The 21278-nt window shown below is 48.5% G+C and overlaps 1 protein-coding gene across 4 annotated transcripts in view; it reads left to right on the top strand.

Moving 5' to 3' along the window:
• Positions 1 to 21278, top strand: part of HERC3 (HECT and RLD domain containing E3 ubiquitin protein ligase 3) — a 274861-nt gene that overhangs the window by 97932 nt on the left and 155651 nt on the right. For all 4 annotated transcript variants that reach the window (XM_063917138.1, XM_063917111.1, XM_063917130.1 and 1 more), the window contains exon 4: positions 18829 to 18905. In XM_063917138.1, the coding sequence (XP_063773208.1) occupies positions 18829 to 18905 (77 nt within the window). The remainder of the gene's footprint in view (positions 1 to 18828; positions 18906 to 21278) is intronic.

Here is a 21278-nt window from a genome sequence, read left to right on the forward strand (position 1 = left end):
TAGCTTATTTTTAACTATGTATTGCCCGGTTATCTGTGATTAACACACCATTATGTTATCTTTTAAGCTATAAGCAATCTGTTAGCCTGTATATATTCACCATCACAATTCCATCCCATCAGAGAAATTATATATATTTTAAGCAGCCGTGCACAACACTGTTATTTGATTACAATCCCTCAGTATCAGTAATATTTCCTTTCAATTCGTTTATGATCCTGTCTGATAATACTGATTGGTTGTAGATAGTGATTACATTTATTCCTTGGCTTATATGTATAGTGATCACAGCACCATGTAACTCTGTAGGCTGTGATCACTGATATTACAGGTGAGCACTAGAAACCGCCCGCCCGTCTTAATACCGCTGGCCGCACTGAGCTCAGCGTGTGTGCGGGTTGACGCCGGGACTCCCCGCTCTCTCTCTCCGTCTGACGGCTTCACACACGAAGCCGCTGCCGGCAGCGGAGATCGTGAGAGGGAGCGATCTTAGAATCAATTGCTTATCTCAGTGGGAGGACAATACAATTAATACAATTTATAGACACATTATTTTCTTTAGTTTAACTTTGAGTTTAAACACCACTCGGAAGCAGCCCACGGCCGTTCCACCTTAGGCTTCCTCAAGGCGCCCTTCTTTTTTCTTTGGTAGCTTCATGTGAGTCTAGGACTTAAAAGCATTTGAAGGGCACCTGCGTACAGAGTCATATAGGGTCGAGAAAACCCAAGATAATTTCAGTAACGCAGAAGTTACCACAATACATATGAACTGTATACACAAGAAAATTATAGTAAAAAACTGGTGCGGGATTACACAAACTTTATGTACACACTCAAATCCTTGTATACAGCTGCTGGGGTGGCCCAGAGACCCACTATAGCATGTGCGTGGCTCACTAAAGCCATTGCTAAATGGCCAGGTAACCTAATTGAGGGGTTAGATTACTTATCTAGGGGGGAGATTGTTTTACTCCTGCAACATATACAGGACTCTGCAAACTTTATGGTGGAAGCCATAAAAGAAATAGGCTTGCTTAATGCACGCACCACTGCTATGGCAGTGTCAGCACACAGAGGCTTATGGCTACGCCAGTGGACTGCTGATGCGGACTCCAGGAAAGGCGTGGAAGGCCTACCATTTACAGGAGAGGCCTTATTTGGAGATGAACTGGATAAATGGATCTCCAAAGCTATGGCGGGTAAGTCCACATATCTTCCTTCCGCAGCTCCCCCCAGCCACAAAGGCCTACTCAGCTTCAAATTTGCAGTCCTTTCGGACAGCCAAGTTAAAGGGCTGTCATCCTGCAGAGGCGCTAGAGGTAAACCACGCAAACCAGCAACTACCGGTTCCCAGGAACAAAGTTCAAGCTCTGCTTCCTCAAAGCCTTCAGCATGATGGTGGACCTTATGCTTGGAAGACTGGTGGGTGGGAGCCCGGCTAAAATTCTTCAGTCGCATCTGGACAAGTTCGTGCCAGGATCCCTGGGACATAAATCTTTCCCAGAGCTACAGACTAGAGTTCAGTTCCTCACAGATTCTTCAAATCAGGCTTCACAGGAGGCAAGTATAACTTTACAGGCCGCCATTCAGAAACTGGTGCAGACTCAGGTCATTGTTCCAGTTCCACCTCATCTGCAGAACAAGGGGTATTATTCCAACTCGTTTGTAGTACCGAAACCGGAAGGTTCGGAAAGACCGATTTTGAACCTCAAGTCGTTAAACCCGTACTTACGAGTGTTCAAATTCAAGATGGAGTCTCTGAGAGCGGTGATCTCAGGTCTGGAGGAAGGGCAATTCCTATTGTCTCTGGATATCAAGGATGCGCACCTTCACATTCCGATCTGGCCGCCTCATAAGGCCTATCTACGGTTTGCACTGCAGGACTGTCACAACCAGTTCCAGCCCCTGCCATTTGGTCTCTCCATGGCACCGAGGGTGTTCACCAAGGTGATGGCAGAGATGATGATTCTCCTCTGCAAGCAAGGAGTGAACATAATTCCGTACCGAGACGATCTTCTGATAAAGGAGCCGTCCAGGGAGAGGTTGTCAGACAGCATTGCCCTCTCAACCCGACTACTCCGGGATCACGGGTGGATTCTGAACCTTCCAAAATCTAGGCAAGCCGTTACTTATGGCCCTGACTATGCGAAGAACCTCGCTCAAAATGCAGATTTTTATTGCAATGATTATTATTAATAAATTGGTAATGTTTGAATTGTGCACCTGCAACCTTTTTCTTTGTATGCAGTTCTACTGAAAGATCTCCGCAGGGTCGCACCTCTCATTACCGGTGTGCACCCCAGGACCCCTCTCCTTCCAAAATCTCACCTAGAGCCAACATGGAGGCTTCCATTCCTGGGGATGATACTGGACACAGAGTCCTAGAAGGTGCTCCTTCCTTTGGAAAAGGCATTGGTAATGCAGTCAATGGTTCGGGATGTCCTGAAGCCAACCCGGATATCGGTGCATCTATGTATTCGCCTTCTTACAAGGTGCTTCAGTACAGAGGGTTCCACGCAAGACCTTTCCAGCTCGATCTGTTGGACAAATGGTCCGGATCACATCTTCACATGCACCAGAGGATCCGTCTGTCGCCAAGATTTCTCTTCTATGGTTCAGACTTCTCACCTAATCAAGGGTCGACGGTTCAGGATTCAGAATTGGATTCTACTAACCACAGACGCAAGCCTCAGAAGTTGGGGAGCAGTCACCCAGGGGGTGCAGTTTCAAGGAAGATGGTCAAGCCAGGAAGTCCTCCATAATCAACATTCTGGAACTCTGGGCTATCTACAACGCCCTTCTGCAGGCCTCATATCTTCTTCGAGATCAGGCCATTCAGGTCCAGTCGGACAATGTGACGGCAGTAACGTACATACAGGGCGGAGCAAAAAGCAGAGCAGCAATTTCAGAGGTGACAAGAATTCTCCTCTGGGCAGAAAAACACGCTGTGGTGTTGTCAGCAGTCTTCATTCCAGGAGTAGACAACTGGGAATCGGACTTCGTCAGCAGACCCGACCGGGGGGTGGGGGGGGGGGCAGGGGGGGGGGGGTGTGTCTGTGTGTGTGTGTTGTACACGTGTGTAAGACATGTCAGAGGCAGGGAGTTCCTCCCCGGAGGAAACCATTTTAGGGACACAGAAGTGTAATGTGGTGGCGCTGCCGGCACACCAAAAAGCCTGCATGGGTGAAAGAAATACGTGATAGTATGCATCATATCAATAGGAGAAAATCTGTGGAAGATGTGATTTTTCAGGGCTCTGTTCTTCCATCCGCAGGCGACCCCTCTGGGTCACATAAGAGACCATTTGCAAATATTGTGACTACTGATACCGACACAGACACTGATTCTTGTGTCGACGATGGTGACTCCAGAGAAATAGATCATAAATTGGCAAACAATATACAATATATGATTGTAGCTATAAGGGAAGTACTGGAAGTCACGGAAGCCACTCCAGTACCTCAGGAGATGGATTATTTCTATAAAGAAAAGAAATCTAAGGTCACTTTCCCTCCTTCCCACGAGCTTAATACTCTCTTTGAAGGGATGTGGGTGAATCCTGAAAAGAAATTTCATATTCCCAAGAGAATTCAGATAGCTTATCCTTTCCCGGTGGAGGACAGAAAAAAATGGGAGCCACCCCCTGTTTTAGACCGTGCACTGTCCAGGTTGACAAAGAAGGTAATTCTCCCTGCACCTGGCACTGCTTCACTATAAGAGCCGGCAGACCGAAAGATGGAAACTACATTGAAATCCATTTATGTTGCCAATGGTACGCTGCTCAGGCCCACAATTGCTTGCGTGTGGGATAGTCGCGCTATTGAAAAATGGTCAGAAAGCGTGTCATCAGAAATTGACACGATTGATAAAGATGAGATACTCCATAAATTAGGGAATATCAAAGACGTTGCCGCATACATGCTAGAAGCAATGAAAGATATTGGACTCTTGTGTTCACAAGCCGCTACCATGGCAGTAGCGGCTCGGCGGGCGTTGTGGATTCGCCAGTGGAACAGATTCCAAAGAAATATGGAGGCTCTCCCATATAAAGGTGAGGCCTTATTTGGCGATGGACTGGATGCGTTAGTCTCGGCGGCTACCGCAGGTAAGTTGACATTTTTGCCTTCTGCGCCTGCACCGGCAAAAAAGACATATCACCCGCACATGCAGTCCTCTCGGACCAATAAATACAAAAAAGCGAGAGGTTCCCCCTTCTTTGCAGGTAGGGGAAGGGGAAAGGGAAAGAAGTCCACAGAGGCTTTAGGTTCCCAGGAGCAGAAGTCTACCCCTACTTCTGCCAAATCTTCAGCATGACGCTGGGGTTCTTTTGCGGGAGGCCGCTCGGATGGGGTCACGTCTCAAACGGTTCAGCCAAGGTTGGATTCTGTCTGGCCTGGATCCCTGGGTGTTACAAATAGTGTCCCAGGGATACAAGCTGGAGTTTCAAGACGTTCCCCCATGCCGATTTTTCAAATCGACCTTTGCCAGCTTCTCTTCCAGAAAGGGAAGCAGTAACAGCTGCAATCCAAAAATTATGTCAGGATCAGGTCATAGTCCTGGTACCTTTGTCACAACAAGGGGAGGGGTTTTATTCAAGCCTTTTTGTAGTTCCGAAGCCGGACGGCTCGGTCAGACCGATCCTAAACCTAAAAAATCTGAATCTCTCTACTTGAAACGATTCAAGCTCAAAATGGAATCACTGAGGGCAGTGATTTCCAGTCTGGAGGAGGGGGACTACATGGTGTCTGTAGACATAAAGGATGCTTACCTGCATGTTCCCATTTATCCTCCTCACCAGGCTTATCTGAGATTCGCGGTTCAGGATTGCCATTACCAATTCCAGACGTTACCTTTTGGTCTCTCCACGGCGCCGAGGGTATTCACCAAGGTGATGGCGAAGATGATGGTTCTCCTGCGTCAAAAAGGAGTCAATATAATTCCTTATCTAGACGATCTCCTGATAAAGGCGAGGTCCAGGGAGCAGCTGTTACAAAACATCACACTCTCCCTGTCAATACTCCAACAACACGGTTGGATCATAAATTATCCAAAGTCACAGTTGGAACCGACGACAAGATTGTCTTTTCTCGGGATGATTCTGGACACACAAGTTCAGAGAGTATTTCTTCCGGTGGAAAAGGCTCTGGAAATCCAGAAAATGGTAAAAAAAATATTGAAACCATCATGTGTGTCGATCCATCAGTGCATTCGATTGTTGGGGAAGATGGTGGCGGCCTACGAAGCCATACAGTTTGGCAGGTTCCATGCCGGAGTATTCCAGTGGGACCTGTTGGACAAGTGGTCGGGATCCCACCTACACATGCACCGGAAGATAATCCTGTCGTCAAAAGCCAGGATTTCGCTCCTGTGGTGGCTACACAATTCTCACTTACTAGAGGGACGCAGGTTCGGGATTCAGGACTGGCTCCTGGTAACCACGGATGCAAGTCTCCGAGGCTGGGGAGCTGTCACTCAGGGAGAAAGCTTCCAAGGAAAATGGTCAAGTCCGGAAACCTGCCTTCACATAAACGTGCTGCAATTGAGAGCCATTTACAACTGCCTTCAACAAGCGGTACATCTTCTTCAAGATCATCCCGTGCAGATCCAGTCGGACAATGTAACAGCAGTCGCGTGCATAAACAGGCAGGGCGGAACGAAAAGCAGAGCGGCAATGGCAGAGGTGACTAAGATCCTCCTCTGGGCAGAAAGACATGTAAAGGCTCTGTCGGCAATTTTCATTCCGGGAGTAGACAACTGGGAAGCAGACTTCCTCAGTAGACACGATCTCCATCCAGGAGAGTGGGGCCTCCACCAAGAAGTCTTCGCAGAGGTGACAAGTATTTGGGGAGTTCAAGTAGACATGATGGCATCTCGTCTCAACAAGAAGCTTCAGAAATATTGTTCCGGGTCGAGAGACCCTTAAGCAATAGCAGTGGATGCGCTAGTGTCCCAGTGGGTGTTCCGGTCGGTGTATGTCTTCCCTCCACTTCCGCTGATCCCAAAAGTACTCAGGATCATAAGAAGAACAAGAGTTTGAGCAATCTTCATTGCCTCAGACTGGCCAAGGAGGGCTTGGTACCTAGATCTTCAGGAGTTGCTCATAGAAGATCCTCGGCCTCTTCCTCTTCGCGAGGACCTGCTGCAGCAGGGGCCGTGCGTGTATCAAGACTTACCGCGGCTACGTTTGACGGCATAGCTGTTGAGCGCCGGATCCTAGCCCGAAAGGGTATTCCCAAGGAAGTCATCCCCACCCTTATTCAGGCCAGGAAAGGAGTAACGTCGAAACATTACCACTGTATTTGGAGAAAATATGTGTCTTGGTGTGAATCCAAGAAGGCTCCTACGGAAGAGTTTCAGTTGGGACGTTTTCTCCATTTTCTGCAGGCTGGTGTGGAGGCAGGCCTCCGATTGGGATCAGTCAAGGTCCAGATTTCGGCCTTGTCAGTGTTCTTCCAAAAACAATTGGCCTCTCTTCCAGAGGTTCAGACCTTCGTGAAAGGGGTTCTGCACATCCAGCCTCCATTTGTGCCTCCAGTGGCACCATGGGACCTTAACGTGGTGTTGCAGTTCCTTAAATCGTATTGGTTTGAGCCTCTACAAGAGATAGAGTTGAAGTTTCTCACTTGGAAGGTGGTGATGCTTTTGGCATTGGCATCCGCACGGCGGGTGTCTGAATTGGGGGCCTTGTCTCACAAGAGCCCTTACCTGATCTTCCATGAAGATAGGGCAGAGTTGAGAACTCGTCAACATTTTCTTCCAAAGGTGGTTTCATCTTTCCACATAAACCAACCGATTGTGGTGCCAGTAGTTACTGACACGTTCACTGAGTCAAAGTCTCTAGATGTGGTTAGGGCTTTGAAGATTTATGTCGCTAGAACAGCTCGAATACGGAAAACAGAGTCTCTGTTTGTCCTGTATGCTCCAAACAAGATTGGGTGTCCTGCTTCCAAGCAGACTATTGCGCGTTGGATCAGAGGTACGATTCAGCACGCTCATACTACGGCTGGATTGCCGTTACCGAAGTCGGTGAAGGCCCATTCCACTAGGAAGGTGGGCTCATCCTGGGCGGCTGCCCGGGGGGTCTCGGCATTACAACTTTGCCGAGCAGCTACTTGGTCAGGGTCAAACACATTTGCAAAATTCTACAAGTTTGACACCTTGGCCGATGAAGACCTCAAGTTCGGTCAATCGGTGCTGCAGGGTCATCCGCACTCTCCCACCCGTACTGGAGGTTTGGTATAAACCCCATGGTCATGAAGTGGACCCCAGCATCCTCTAGGACGTATGAGAAAACAGGATTTTGATACCTACCAGTAAATCCTTTTCTCCTAGTCCGTAGAGGATGCTGGGTGCCCGTCCCAGTGCGTACTTTACCTGCAGTTTAGTTATTAGAGTTACACAAGTAGTGTTATCTTAGTTTCAGCATGTTGCTGAAGTTGGTTCATCCCTGTTGGCGTGTGTTATGTTGAATGCCATGTGTGCGGCATGGTTGGGGTGTGAGTTGGTATGTATCTCACCACTAGTATTAAAGTAAATCCTTTCCTCGAAATGTCCGTCTCCCTGGGCGCAGTTCCTATAACTGAGGTCTGAAGGAGGGGCATAGAGGGAGGAGCCAGTTCACACCCATTGAAAAGTCTTAAGAGTGCCCATGGCTCCTGCGGAACCGTCTATACCCCATGGTCATGAAGTGGACCCCAGCATCCTCTACGGACTAGGAGAAAAGGATTTACCGGTAGGTATCAAAATCCTGTTTTTAAAGTGCCTATGGCTCCTAGTGGACCTGTCTATACCCCATGGTACTAAATGGATTCCCAGTATCCTCTACGGACTACAAGAAAAGGATTTACCGGTAGGTAATTAAAATCCTATTTTTAGGGTGAGCCACTGTGGCCTGAGGAGGTTGGGGGAGAAGGAGGGCTTTGGGGAATGATAAGCCCGAGTGCTAAATAATAAGATAAAAGCTAGAAAAGAGTAGTAGAGAGAAACATAGGTCTATATTAATTGCAGGCTATTACTCATTAATGGTGAGAGAAAATACTGTCTATATATTCTTAACAACACCTCTACAGAAGAGTGGAGAACATTTGGATGCAGAAGTCATAATTTAGGGGCAAACATCTGTCTGAAAACATAATGAAAAATTTTTAACGTGACAATGGTAGCGGAGCAGTCAGTACTCTAGTTCAGTGGTTCCCAACTTCAAGTACCCCCAACAGTTCATGTTTTCCAGGTCTCCTCACAGGATTGCAAGTGGAATAATTTGCCCACCTGTGGGTCTTTTAAAATGTGTCAGTAATGAATACACCTGTTCAACTGCTAGGTGACCTGGAAAACATGAACTGTTGGGGGTACTTGAGGACCGAGGTTGGGAACCATTGCTCTGGTTGGAAGAATAGGTAAAAACCAAACAAAAGCAATGCTAATGGAGGAAAAACTGTTATCATGTAGGAAAGTCTACAAGGAGAGAGGAGGAACCTAGAGATGAACATGGGTTAAAGGCCCTTTCTCTTCAAACAGGGCAAGAGTTACTGTTGCAACTGTAAATCTAGGTGAGAGCACATACTGTACGAGGCACCAAGGACAGTTGAAGAAGCAGGATTAACATGCAGTGCTGATAACAGAATTTGGGTCATTATGAAGTGGGGGTGCATTTTCTCGAAGGAAGAGTCAGGCCCAGTCATCTGATGCTGGTAGCGAAATTGTGCACCTTTCTTACCTTCCAAGATCCTTATTGGGGGCTATGCATACTAGGGCTTGAAAATTCCATTTTGGAGAAGAGGAAAGGCAGGGCTGCATTGAGCACCTCACCACAGTAAATTAGAGATGGCAATGGTGCCTTGTTCCCCATTACCTTGAATCTTCTCCAAAGCAAGGTGTTGCTGGAGCCAACAAATTTACAAGTATGTTTCTGATAAAATGTATATGAAACATACTATGTAGTTTAAACTTTAATTCTTAATCTACATTTGCAGTAGGATATATTTGCAGTGTAATAAAATCTTTCCCTTAGTAAAATCCAGTTTGAGCAATGTAAAACATAGAAGAAAAGGAATATGGCACTAGGAATATGGTACATTGCTTTTAGTGAGCCATCATCCTTGTGTGCCGTAATGTGACACACCACTATCAAAATTGAAAGTAGAGATAATCAGTTCAGAAGAAAAATAACAAAACATAGAAATTCAAAGAAAGGTACGTTTTTCTGTTTCTGCAACTGTCGCTTGAAATGCATTTGTTAGAGAGAAACATTCTTTTGACCTGCCTCACTATCCATATTTGTAGTGGGCTCTTTTACTTAGGTTGTTTTTTTGTTTTTTTTAATGCATAAACAAGTTAAGTCACAGACAGGGCCAGTTCTAGACCTTGTGGCTCCCAGGGCGAAAGTTTCTCCCCCCCCCCCCACAGGCGAAATAGAGTTAGTGCGTGCCGCAGGCGCGCACCAAAAATAGGGAATAGGGGGGAGGCTTCATAGGGAAGGGGCGTGGTCAGTTTTGCTCCCTGTAGTTTTGCCCCGAGTAGCTGTTGTGCCCCAGTAGCTGTTGTGCCCCCAGTACTGCACCCTCAGTAGTTGTGTCCCCAGTAGCTGTTGTGCCCCCAGTAGCTGCTGTGCCCCTAGTAGCTGCTGTGCCCCTAGTAGCTGTGCCCCTTGCAGCTGTGCGCCCTCAGTAGTTGTGCCCCCAGTAGCTGTTGTTCCCCCTGCAGCTGTACCCTCAGTAGTTTTGCCCCCAGTACTGTGCACCCATTAGTTGTGCTCACTGCAGCTGTGCCCCCAGTACTGCGCCCTCATTAGTTTTGCCCTCAGTAGCTGTTGTGCTCCCATTAGTTTTGCCCCCAGTAGTTTTGCCCCCATTACTCTGCCTACCCGTAGCTGTGCCCCTAGTAAAAAAATAAAAAATCAAGAATACTCACCAGCCCCGTTCCTGTTTCCCGACCACTGCTGCCGTCCGTCTTCCGCCGGTGGCGCCGCTCTTCGGATCCATAGGAGCGCATAGACACTAGAGGTCAATTATGACCCCTAGCGTCTATGACTGTCCTAAACTGCCGTGCGGTGCGTGATGACGTCAGGCGCACCGCACGGCAGGCTCCAGTAGCAAGGAAAGGTCCTCTCTGCGAAGGGAAACTAGACGCTACCTCACTGCGTGTCTAGTTTCCCTTCGCGGAGAGGACCTTTTCCTAACCACCGCCGCCGCCATCCCCGTCTGGACACAGTACCGCCGCCACCATCTGGACACAGTAGCGGCTCTTGCCACGGTGGCGGCGCCCTTGGGACAGCGGCGCCCCGGGCAAAAGTCCTGCTTGCCCGTGGCAAGAGCCGCTACTGGTCACAGAATAGAACTAATCCTTCACTGCTTAGATATACCACATGCTGCAGTTATTTTACCAATGTATAATGAAACTGCTTGCTTTCTCATAGAGGTAGTAGAGTTAGGAAAGCATCTAGGATTTGTAGGATATTCGTATGTGTTAAATATTTTACTGTACAAAAGATGCTTCTGCTTAATAAAATATAAAAACTGTTTTAGCAGTCTCACCATGTACAGATGGAGCCTCCCTCATCGTTACAGTTTCTCCGCCTAAACTGAATATTTGTCGCACCTTACCTGTAGCTACACAGATATACAATACGAGTGTGTCCTTTGCGGGGATAGAACCCTAGCTCACGGGCATGGCAACCATCGGTGATACCACTATGCCAAGCTGTGTAGAACTCTGATCTGTGCGTTTCTTTGTGTGCATTCGATACGCTGAGCCAATTTACAGATGTGTCCTCTAAAGTCACACTAAACAGCCCTTGAACTCGTGGAACTCAGTAACGCAGATCATCTTTGCTTGCGTTTTTTTTCTGCGAAAATGCGTCTTACACGCAAAGTGATATAATAGGATGCACACGCAGCTTCTGCTGATTAAAATGATATGCCTATATTCTGTGTGTGACTGCTACTGTATTGGGTTCACTACGGCTGGCCGGCGGTCGGGCTCCCGGCGACCAACATCCCGGCGCCGGGAGCCCGACCGCCGGCTTACCGACAGCTTGGCGAGCGCAAATGAGCCCCTTGCGGGCTCGCTGCGCTCGCCACGCTACGGGCACGGTGGCGCGCTACGCGCGCCACACTAATTTATTCTCCCTCTATGGGGGTCGTGGACCCCCACGAGGGAAAATAAGTGTCGGTATGCCGGCTGTCGGGCTCCCGGCGCCGGTATACTGAGCGCCGGGAGCCCGACCGCCGGCAAACAGAAGACCACCCACTGTATTTGCATAGAAATGCTCTGCTACAGTGTTTTCCTGGAAAACACTGTAACATTTCATTTCGGATGCAGATAGAGCCGCTATTACACACAGAATGGTGAAGTGCATGGTAACCATCGGCGATACCACGAGGCCAACATAGCCACAGATATGTACAGTAAAGTAGTTCTTGCGCTATAGTGTATTTCACTATTTCACTTTTCAATATTCAATAGAGACCTTACGCATGCGCAATGGTGATTTCCAAAAGCTCCATCTGGTAGATGATCGCTGGTACTACACTCACTGGTAACGCCATAAGCCACACTAAGCTATATGCGCCACCCTACGACCGGGCACACTGCGACTCCGTGATCGGGACAAACGCCATAGACTGTATAGATGTGCGATGCTCCATCTGTAGCGTGATCTCTGTAGGTCTGGTAGCAAAAGTTGAAGTACCCCCCCCAGTGCTTCCACTACTCTCCACAGCATCTTTTTATACCATTGCTTATTGGATAAACTAAGCCCTTTTCTCTGACGTCCTAGTGGATGCTGGGAACTCCGAAAGGTCCATGGGGAATAGCGGCTCCGCAGGAGACTGGGCACAAAAGTAAAAGCTTTAGGACTACCTGGTGTGCACTGGCTCCTCCCCCTATGACCCTCCTCCAAGCCTCAGTTAGATTTTTGTGCCCGAACGAGAAGGGTGCACACTAGGTGGCTCTCCTGAGCTGCTTAGTGAAAAAGTTTAAGTATAGGTTTTTTATTTTCAGTGAATCCTGCTGGCAACAGGTTCACTGCACCGAGGGACTAAGGGGAGAAGAAGCGAACTCACCTGCGTGCAGAGTGGATTGGGATTCTTAGGCTACTGGACATTAGCTCCAGAGGGACGATCACAGGCCCAGCCATGGATGGGTCCCAGAGCCGCGCCGCCGGCCCCCTTACAGAGCCAGAAGACAGAAGAGGTCCGGGAAATCGGCGGCAGAAGACGTCCTGTCTTCAATAAGGTAGCGCACAGCACCGCAGCTGTGCGCCATTGCTCTCAGCACACTTCACACTCCGGTCACTGAGGGTGCAGGGCGCTGGGGGGGGGCGCCCTGAGACGCAATAAAAACACCTTAGATGGCAAAAAATACATCACATATAGCTCCTGGGCTATATGGATGCATTTAACACCTGCCAGTTTTTCCTTAAAAAAGCGGGAGAAAGGCCGCCGAGAAGGGGGCGGAGCCTATCTCCTCAGCACACTGGCGCCATTTTCCCTCACAGCTCCGTTGGAGGGAAGCTCCCTGACTCTCCCCTGCAGTCCTGCACTACAGAAACAGAGTAAAACAAGAGAGGGGGGGGCACTAATTTGGCAGATAAATCAATACAGCAGCTATATAAGGGAAAAACACTTATATAAGGTTATCCCTGTATATATATAGCGCTCTGGTGTGTGCTGGCAAACTCTCCCTCTGTCTCCCCAAAGGGCTAGTGGGGTCCTGTCCTCTATCAGAGCATTCCCTGTGTGTGTGCTGTGTGTCGGTACGTTGTGTCGACATGTATGAGGAGGAAAATGGTATGGAGGCGGAGCAATTGCCTGTAATAGTGATGTCACCCCCTAGGGAGTCGACACCTGACTGGATGGTCTTATGGAAGGAATTACGTGATAGCGTCAGCACTTTAGAAAAGACTGTTGACGACATGAGACAGCCGGCAAATCAGTTATTACCTGTACAGGCGTCTCAAACACCGTCAGGGGCTCTAAAGCGCCCGTTACCTCAGATGGTCGACACAGACCCAGACACGGACACTGACGCCAGTGTCGACGGTGAGGAAACAAACGTATTTTCCAGTAGGGCCACACGTTACATGATCACGGCAATGAAGGAGGTTTTGAACATTTCTGATACTACAAGTACCACAAAAAAGGGTATTATGTGGGGTGTGAAAAAACTACCCGTAGTTTTTCCTGAATCAGATGAATTAAATGAGGTGTGTGATGAAGCGTGGGTTTCCCCCGATAAAAAACTGCTAATTTCTAAAAAATTATTGGCATTATACCCTTTCCCGCCAGAGGTTAGGGCGCGTTGGGAAACACCCCCTAGGGTAGATAAGGCGCTCACACGCTTATCAAAACAAGTGGCGTTACCGTCTCCTGATACGGCCGCCCTCAAGGAACCAGCTGATAGGAAGCTGGAAAATATCCTAAAAAGTATATACACACATACTGGTATTATACTGCGACCAGCAATCGCCTCAGCCTGGATGTGCAGTGCTGGGGTGGCTTGGTCGGATTCCCTGACTGAAAATATTGATACCCTGGACAGGGACAGTATATTATTGACTATAGAGCATTTAAAGGATGCATTTCTATATATGCGAGATGCACAGAGGGATATTTGCACTCTGGCATCAAGAGTAAGTGCGCTGTCCATTTCTGCCAGAAGAGGGTTATGGACGTGACAGTGGTCAGGTGATGCGGATTCCAAACGGCATATGGAAGTATTGCCGTATAAAGGGGAGGAGTTATTTGGGGTCGGTCTATCGGACCTGGTGGCCACGGCAACGGCTGGGAAATCCACCTTTTTACCCCAGGTCACCTCTCAACAGAAAAAGACACCGTCTTTTCAGGCTCAGTCCTTTCGTCCCCATAAGGGCAAGCGGGCAAAAGGCCACTCATATCTGCCCCGGGGCAGAGGAAGGGGAAAAAGACTGCAGCAGGCAGCCTCTTCCCAGGAACAGAAGCCCTCCCCCGCTTCTGCCAAGTCCTCAGCATGACGCTGGGGCCTTACAAGCGGACTCAGGCACGGTGGGGGCCCGTCTCAAGAATTTCAGCGCGCAGTGGGCTCACTCGCAAGTGGACCCCTGGATCCTGCAGGTAGTATCTCAGGGGTACAAATTGGAATTCGAGACGTCTCCCCCTCGCCGGTTCCTGAAGTCTGCTTTACCAACGTCTCCCTCCGACAGGGAGGCGGTATTGGAAGCCATTCACAAGCTGTATTCCCAGCAGGTGATAATCAAGGTACCCCTCCTACAACAGGGAAAGGGGTATTATTCCACGCTGTTTGTGGTACCGAAGCCGGACGGCTCGGTGAGACCTATTTTAAATCTGAAATCCTTGAACACTTACATACAAAGGTTCAAATTCAAGATGGAGTCACTCAGAGCAGTGATAGCGAACCTGGAAGAAGGGGACTATATGGTGTCTCTGGACATCAAGGATGCTTACCTCCATGTCCCAATTTGCCCTTCTCACCAAGGGTACCTCAGGTTTGTGGTACAGAACTGTCACTATCAGTTTCAGACGCTGCCGTTTGGATTGTCCACGGCACCCCGGGTCTTTACCAAGGTAATGGCCGAAATGATGATTCTTCTTCGAAGAAAAGGCGTCTTAATTATCCCTTACTTGGACGATCTCCTGATAAGGGCAAGTTCCAGGGAACAGTTAGAGGTCGGAGTAGCACTATCTCAAGTAGTACTACGACAGCACGGGTGGATTCTAAATATTCCAAAATCGCAGCTGATTCCGACGACACGTCTGCTGTTCCTAGGGATGATTCTGGACACAGTCCAGAAAAAGGTGTTTCTCCCGGAGGAGAAAGCCAGGGAGTTATCCGAGCTAGTCAGGAACCTCCTAAAACCAGGCCAAGTGTCAGTGCATCAATGCACAAGGGTCCTGGGAAAAATGGTGGCTTCTTACGAAGCGATTCCATTCGGCAGATTCCACGCAAGAACTTTTCAGTGGGATCTGCTGGACAAATGGTCCGGATCGCATCTTCAGATGCATCAGCGGATAACCCTGTCTCCAAGGACAAGGGTGTCTCTCCTGTGGTGGTTGCAGAGTGCTCATCTTCTAGAGGGCCGCAGATTCGGCATTCAGGACTGGGTCCTGGTGACCACGGATGCCAGCCTGAGAGGCTGGGGAGCAGTCACACAGGGAAGAAATTTCCAGGGCTTGTGGTCAAGCATGGAAACGTCATTTCACATAAATATCCTGGAACTAAGGGCCATTTACAATGCCCTAAGTCAAGCAAGGCCTCTGCTTCAGGGTCAGCCGGTGTTGATCCAGTCGGACAACATCACGGCAGTCGCCCACGTAAACAGACAGGGCGGCACAAGAAGCAGGAGGGCAATTACGGAAGTTGCAAGGATTCTTCGCTGGGCGGAAAATCATGTCATAGCACTGTCAGCAGTGTTCATTCCGGGAGTGGACAACTGGGAAGCAGACTTCCTCAGCAGACACGATCTCCACCCGGGGGAGTGGGGACTTCACCCAGAAGTCTTCCACATGATTGTGAACCGTTGGGAAAAACCAAAGGTGGACATGATGGCGTCCCGCCTCAACAAAAAACTAGACAGATATTGCGCCAGGTCAAGGGACCCTCAGGCAATAGCTGTGGACGCTCTGGTAACACCGTGGGTGTACCAGTCAGTGTATGTGTTCCCTCCTCTGCCTCTCATACCCAAGGTACTGAGAGTCATAAGAAGGAGATGAGTAAGGACTATACTCGTGGCTCCGGATTGGCCAAGAAGGACTTGGTACCCGGAACTTCAAGAGATGCTCACGGAGGACCCGTGGCCTCTACCTCTAAGAAAGGACCTGCTCCAGCAGGGACCCTGTCTGTTCCAAGACTTACCGCGGCTGCGTTTGACGGCATGGCGGTTGAACGCCGGATCCTGAAGGAAAAAGGCATTCCGGATGAAGTCATCCCTACCCTGATCAAAGCCAGGAAGGATGTAACTGTGCAACATCATCACCGTATTTGGCGTAAATATGTTGCGTGGTGTGAGGCCAGGAAGGCCCCTACAGAGGAATTTCAACTGGGTCGTTTCCTGCATTTCCTGCAAACAGGACTGTCTATGGGCCTAAAATTAGGGTCCATTAAGGTTCAAATTTCGGCCCTGTCGATTTTCTTCCAGAAAGAACTAGCTTCAGTTCCTGAAGTTCAGACGTTTGTCAAGGGGGTACTGCATATACAGCCTCCTTTTGTGCCTCCAGTGGCACCTTGGGATCTCAATGTAGTTTTGGGGTTCCTAAAATCACATTGGTTTGAACCACTCACCACTGTGGACTTAAAATATATCACATGGAAAGTGGTAATGCTGTTAGCCCTGGCTTCAGCCAGGCGTGTCTCAGAATTGGCGGCTTTATCCTATAAAAGCCCTTACCTAATTTTTCATACGGACAGGGCAGAATTGAGGACTCGTCCTCAATTTCTCCCTAAGGAGGTTTCAGCGTTTCACTTAAACCAGCCTATTGTGGTACCTGCGGCTACTTGGGACTTGGAGGATTCCAAGTTGCTGGACGTAGTCAGGGCCCTGAAAATATATGTTTCCAGGACGGCTGGAGTCAGAAAATCTGACTCGCTGTTTATCCTGTATGCACCCAACAAGCTGGGTGCTCCTGCTTCTAAGCAGACTATTGCTCGTTGGATTTGTAGTACAATTCAGCTTGCACATTCTGTGGCAGGCCTGCCACAGCCAAAATCTGTAAAAGCCCATTCCACAAGGAAAGTGGGCTCATCTTGGGCGGCTGCCCGAGGGGTCTCGGCTTTACAACTTTGCCGAGCAGCTACTTGGTCAGGGGCAAACACGTTTGCTAAATTCTACAAATTTGATACCCTGGCTGAGGAGGACCTGGAGTTCTCTCATTCGGTGCTGCAGAGTCATCCGCACTCTCCCGCCCGTTTGGGAGCTTTGGTATAATCCCCATGGTCCTTTCGGAGTTCCCAGCATCCACTAGGACGTCAGAGAAAATAAGAATTTACTTACCGATAATTCTATTTCTCATAGTCCGTAGTGGATGCTGGGCGCCCATCCCAAGTGCGGATTGTCTGCAATACTTGTACATAGTTATTGTTACAAAAATCGGGTTATTATTGTTGTGAGCCATCTTTTCAGAGGCTCCTCTGTTATCATGCTGTTAACTGGGTTCAGATCACAAGTTGTACGGTGTGATTGGTGTGGCTGGTATGAGTCTTACCCGGGATTCAAAATCCTTCCTTATTGTGTACGCTCGTCCGGGCACAGTATCCTAACTGAGGCTTGGAGGAGGGTCATAGGGGGAGGAGCCAGTGCACACCAGGTAGTCCTAAAGCTTTTACTTTTGTGCCCAGTCTCCTGCGGAGCCGGTATTCCCCATGGACCTTTCGGAGTTCCCAGCATCCACTACGGACTATGAGAAATAGAATTATCGGTAAGTAAATTCTTATTTTTTATTCTGTTTTCTGTATAAACTATGCTCTGTACATTTAGTCTCACTGCTTATTTTAAGGCGTCAGGTTGCCTTCAGAGCCTGTTTAGTGGTGGGTAATACAACCGGACCAGATTTCTCACAATTACTAACAGCCCTCCACATGCCCAGACCACCAAATGAGTGACCACAATTGCTCACTAAATTCACAGCAAGCAAAATAGTCATGAAAAACAGAAGGCTTCCTTGTGTGACACTTCACAGCTCTGTAAGAAGGCATTCCTGAAATACTCTGAGGCAGCTGTGCTTCATATTGTCTATGGGCCTAATTCAGACTTGTACGTTAACACAATGGTTAGAGTACAAGTCCAATGGTGGGGACACTGCGCATATGCAGGACCCGTTCTGTGCAGAACAGGTCTTGCGTTCGCGCATGCAGTGTCACCTTAGCTCCAGCCTGATGGACAGTGTGATGCCTCCATTTTGTAGGAGTGCGAGGTCGCTGTCTACGTCTGGCAACGCAGATTTACTGACCTTGTCTACAGACCTGAGATGGAAATCTGAGTAACCTGAAGGTTACTCAGATGACCAATGTTCATGCAGTGTGATCCGATGGTGCGTTTTAAGACGTACCAGTGGATCATGGGAGCAGTCAAGAGGCATCTATTCATACCAGCTTCCTGCTGTATTTGCATATGAGCTGTACGGTATTGCACAACTGCTTCCTTTGCGACTGTGCAATAGTGTACAACGCTGAATCAGGCCCCTATGTATGTATAGGGGGAGTTGTATCAAGTCTTGGGGCCGGCTGTAATGAAGTCCGAGTTGGCTGGAGGTGGGGTTTTCCGGCTGAACTCAGACATTTTTTGAAGGCATGGTTTTGTCTTGTACATGATTGTCACTTTAAAAAAAATCTGGCATGGAAAAAGTCTTGGGAACAGAGGCATTCAGGTTCAAAGAGTGCATGATACTGTAGCGGACAGCCAATCACATAACACCCTCTTTGAAATCCTCCTGGCTTATTCCATCATAAGTATTGATGTGTATGTAATGTAAGTATATCCATTCCCTTTAAGAACAAGTTTAATGCTTTGACTCCCCATTATAAGGATAATTAATATTTCTGGCCTACCATTTCTATTTAATATTTTGAACATAGGTTTTTTGTTTTTTTTTAAGATGCTTGTTACGTGGATGATATTTAGAAATCACTGCCACCATTTTCAATGTTGTTCATGCTGAAATTGGGACAAAGCTCTTTCTATTTCTTTATCATTGGCAGTTCTGGTGTACCTTCTGTAAATCCTTGTTGATAAATCCCTTCCAAAAGTTAGCCACGGGTCATTTGTGGCTTGTTAAATTCTGTTCAAAAATGTTGTAGATGAATGTTTGTTCTACAGTGTAATGTAACTTCTTTCCACAGGTTGATTAAGAAGTTAAATCAACAGAAGATATTGCAGGTTTCCTGTGGCAGCCAGCATTGTTTGGCTCTTTCAGATGGTACTGTATTTATATATTGCTTTTCTTATTTAAATATACATTTTTATTTTTTGCTTTAGTGTTGACTACATATTGGGGGTCATTCCGAGTTGATCGTAGCTGTTTAGCACAGCTACGATCATTCACACTGCCATGCGGGGGGACGCTCAGCATGTCAGTGCCTCCCCCCCCCCCCCCCGCAGAAGTGCAAAGGCATCGCACAGCGGCGATGCCTTTGCACTTCAAGAGTAGCTCCTGACCAGCGCAGCTTTAGCTTGCTGGCCGGGAGCTACTCGTCGCTCCCCGGCCGGCAGCGGCTGTGTGTGACGTCACGCAGCTGCCATGGCCCGCCCCCCCAACGGTCCTGCGTTGGCCGGACCGCGCCCCCTAAACGGCGGCTTAACGCCGCCGTCCAGCCCCCTCCCGCCCAGCGACGGCTTCTGCCTCAGAGCTTAAAAGAATAAAAAAATAGCTTAAATTGCAGACTGATGAAGTCAGACTGACGAAACGCGTTGGGCACTCCTGTCTTGACCCTCCATATTAAGATAAGCTATTTTTTTTATACATATATTTTTAGAATTTTTTTATATTACACTATCCAATTTTAACTCTGTTTTACTTTTTTGGTGCTATAAGCTTTTCTCTTACGTCCTAGAGGATGCTGGGGACTCCGTAAGGACCATGGGGTATAGACGGGCTCCGCAGGAGATAGGGCACCTAAAAAGAACTTTGACTATGGGTGTGCACTGGCTCCTCCCTCTATGCCCCTCCTCCAGACCTCAGTTAGATCTTGTGCCCAGAGGAGAATGGGTGCACTGCAGAGAGCTCTCCAGAGTTTTCTGTTTTGAAGAATTTGTTAGGTTTTTTATTTTCAGGGAGTCCTGTTGGCAACAGGCTCCCTGCATCGTGGGACTGAGGAGAGAGAAGCAGGACTGGCTTGTCAAGTTGGGCACTGTTTCTAAGGCTACTGGACACCATTAGCTCCAGAGGGAGTCGGAACACAGGTCTCACCTGGGGTTCGTCCCGGAGCCGCGCCGCCATCCTCCTCACAGATGCCGAAGATAGAAGCCAGGTGAGTATGAGAAGGCAAAGAAGACATCAGGCGGCAGAAGACATCAGATCTTCATGAGGTAAGCGCGCAGCGGTATGCTGCGCGCCATTGCTCCCAGTACACACACACAAGCAGGCACTGAAGGGTGCAGGGCGCAGGGGGGGGCGCCCTGGGCAGCAAGTTTCCTCATTTTTTGGCAATATAAAGCAGGATTAGGCTGTGGGACAGTAAATCCTAAAATCCCCCGCCATTTTTTATATAGAATTACTGGGACCGAAGCCCGCCGTCGGGTGGGCGGGGCTTGATCCTCAGCACTAACCAGCGCCATTTTCTCCACAGAAACTGCATGGGATACGCTGCCTCTCTGATCTCTCCCCTGCTGAACTTCACAGGCTGGAAAAAAGAGGAGGGGGGCACTTTGGCGACGCAGTGAGTGGGAATTGAGGTTATATATATAAAAAGCGCTATCTGGTCATATATATTCCAGTGTTTTTAAGCGCTGGGTGTGTGCTGGCATACTCTCTGTCTCTCCTAAGAGCCTGGTTGGGGTTTTGTCCCCTTATAGGTTAATCCCTGTGTGTGGGGGGTGTCGGTACGTGTGTGTCGACATGTCTGAGGCGGAAGGCTTCTCCAAGGAGGAGGTGGAGCAAATGAGTGGTGTGTCCCCGTCGGTTGTGCCGACTCAGGATTGGATGGACATGTGGCATATGTTGAATGCAAGTGTGGCATCTTTACATAAAAGGCTTGATAAGGCTGAATTAGGGGGGACATCAGGGGGTCAATCCTCGGATTGGATTGACTCACAGGGCCCGTCGGGGTTTCAAAAGCGTCCCTTAACACAAGACACTACTACCGACACGGATTCTGATTCCAGTGTCGACTGACGAAGTAAAATTGCACCCTAGGGTGACTAAAACCATTCAGTGTATGATTGTGGCAATAAGGGATGTGTTGCATATTGAGGATGAACCCTCGGTCCCCGACACAAGGGTACACATGTTTAAGGGAAAGAAACAGATTATTAATTTTCCCACATCTCATGAATTAAATGATTTCTTTGGAAAAGCTTGGGAGACTCCGGAAAAGAGACCGCAGATCCCCAAAAGAATTTATATGGCATACCCCTTCCCTAAACAGGACAGGGAGATTTGGGAATCACCCCCCACTGTGGACAAGGCCCTGACGCGCTTGTCCAAGAAAGTGGCGCTACCGTCTTCTGACACAGCGGCCCTTAAGGACCTTGCAGATCGCAGGCAAGAAACTACCTTAAAGTGTATTTATTCTCATACAGGTGCTGTGCTAAGACCGACAATTGCGTCGGCATGGGTGTGTAGCGCAATTGC

Source organism: Pseudophryne corroboree, chromosome 1, assembly GCF_028390025.1.
Source record: "Pseudophryne corroboree isolate aPseCor3 chromosome 1, aPseCor3.hap2, whole genome shotgun sequence".
Classification (NCBI taxonomy): Eukaryota; Metazoa; Chordata; class Amphibia; order Anura; family Myobatrachidae; genus Pseudophryne; species Pseudophryne corroboree.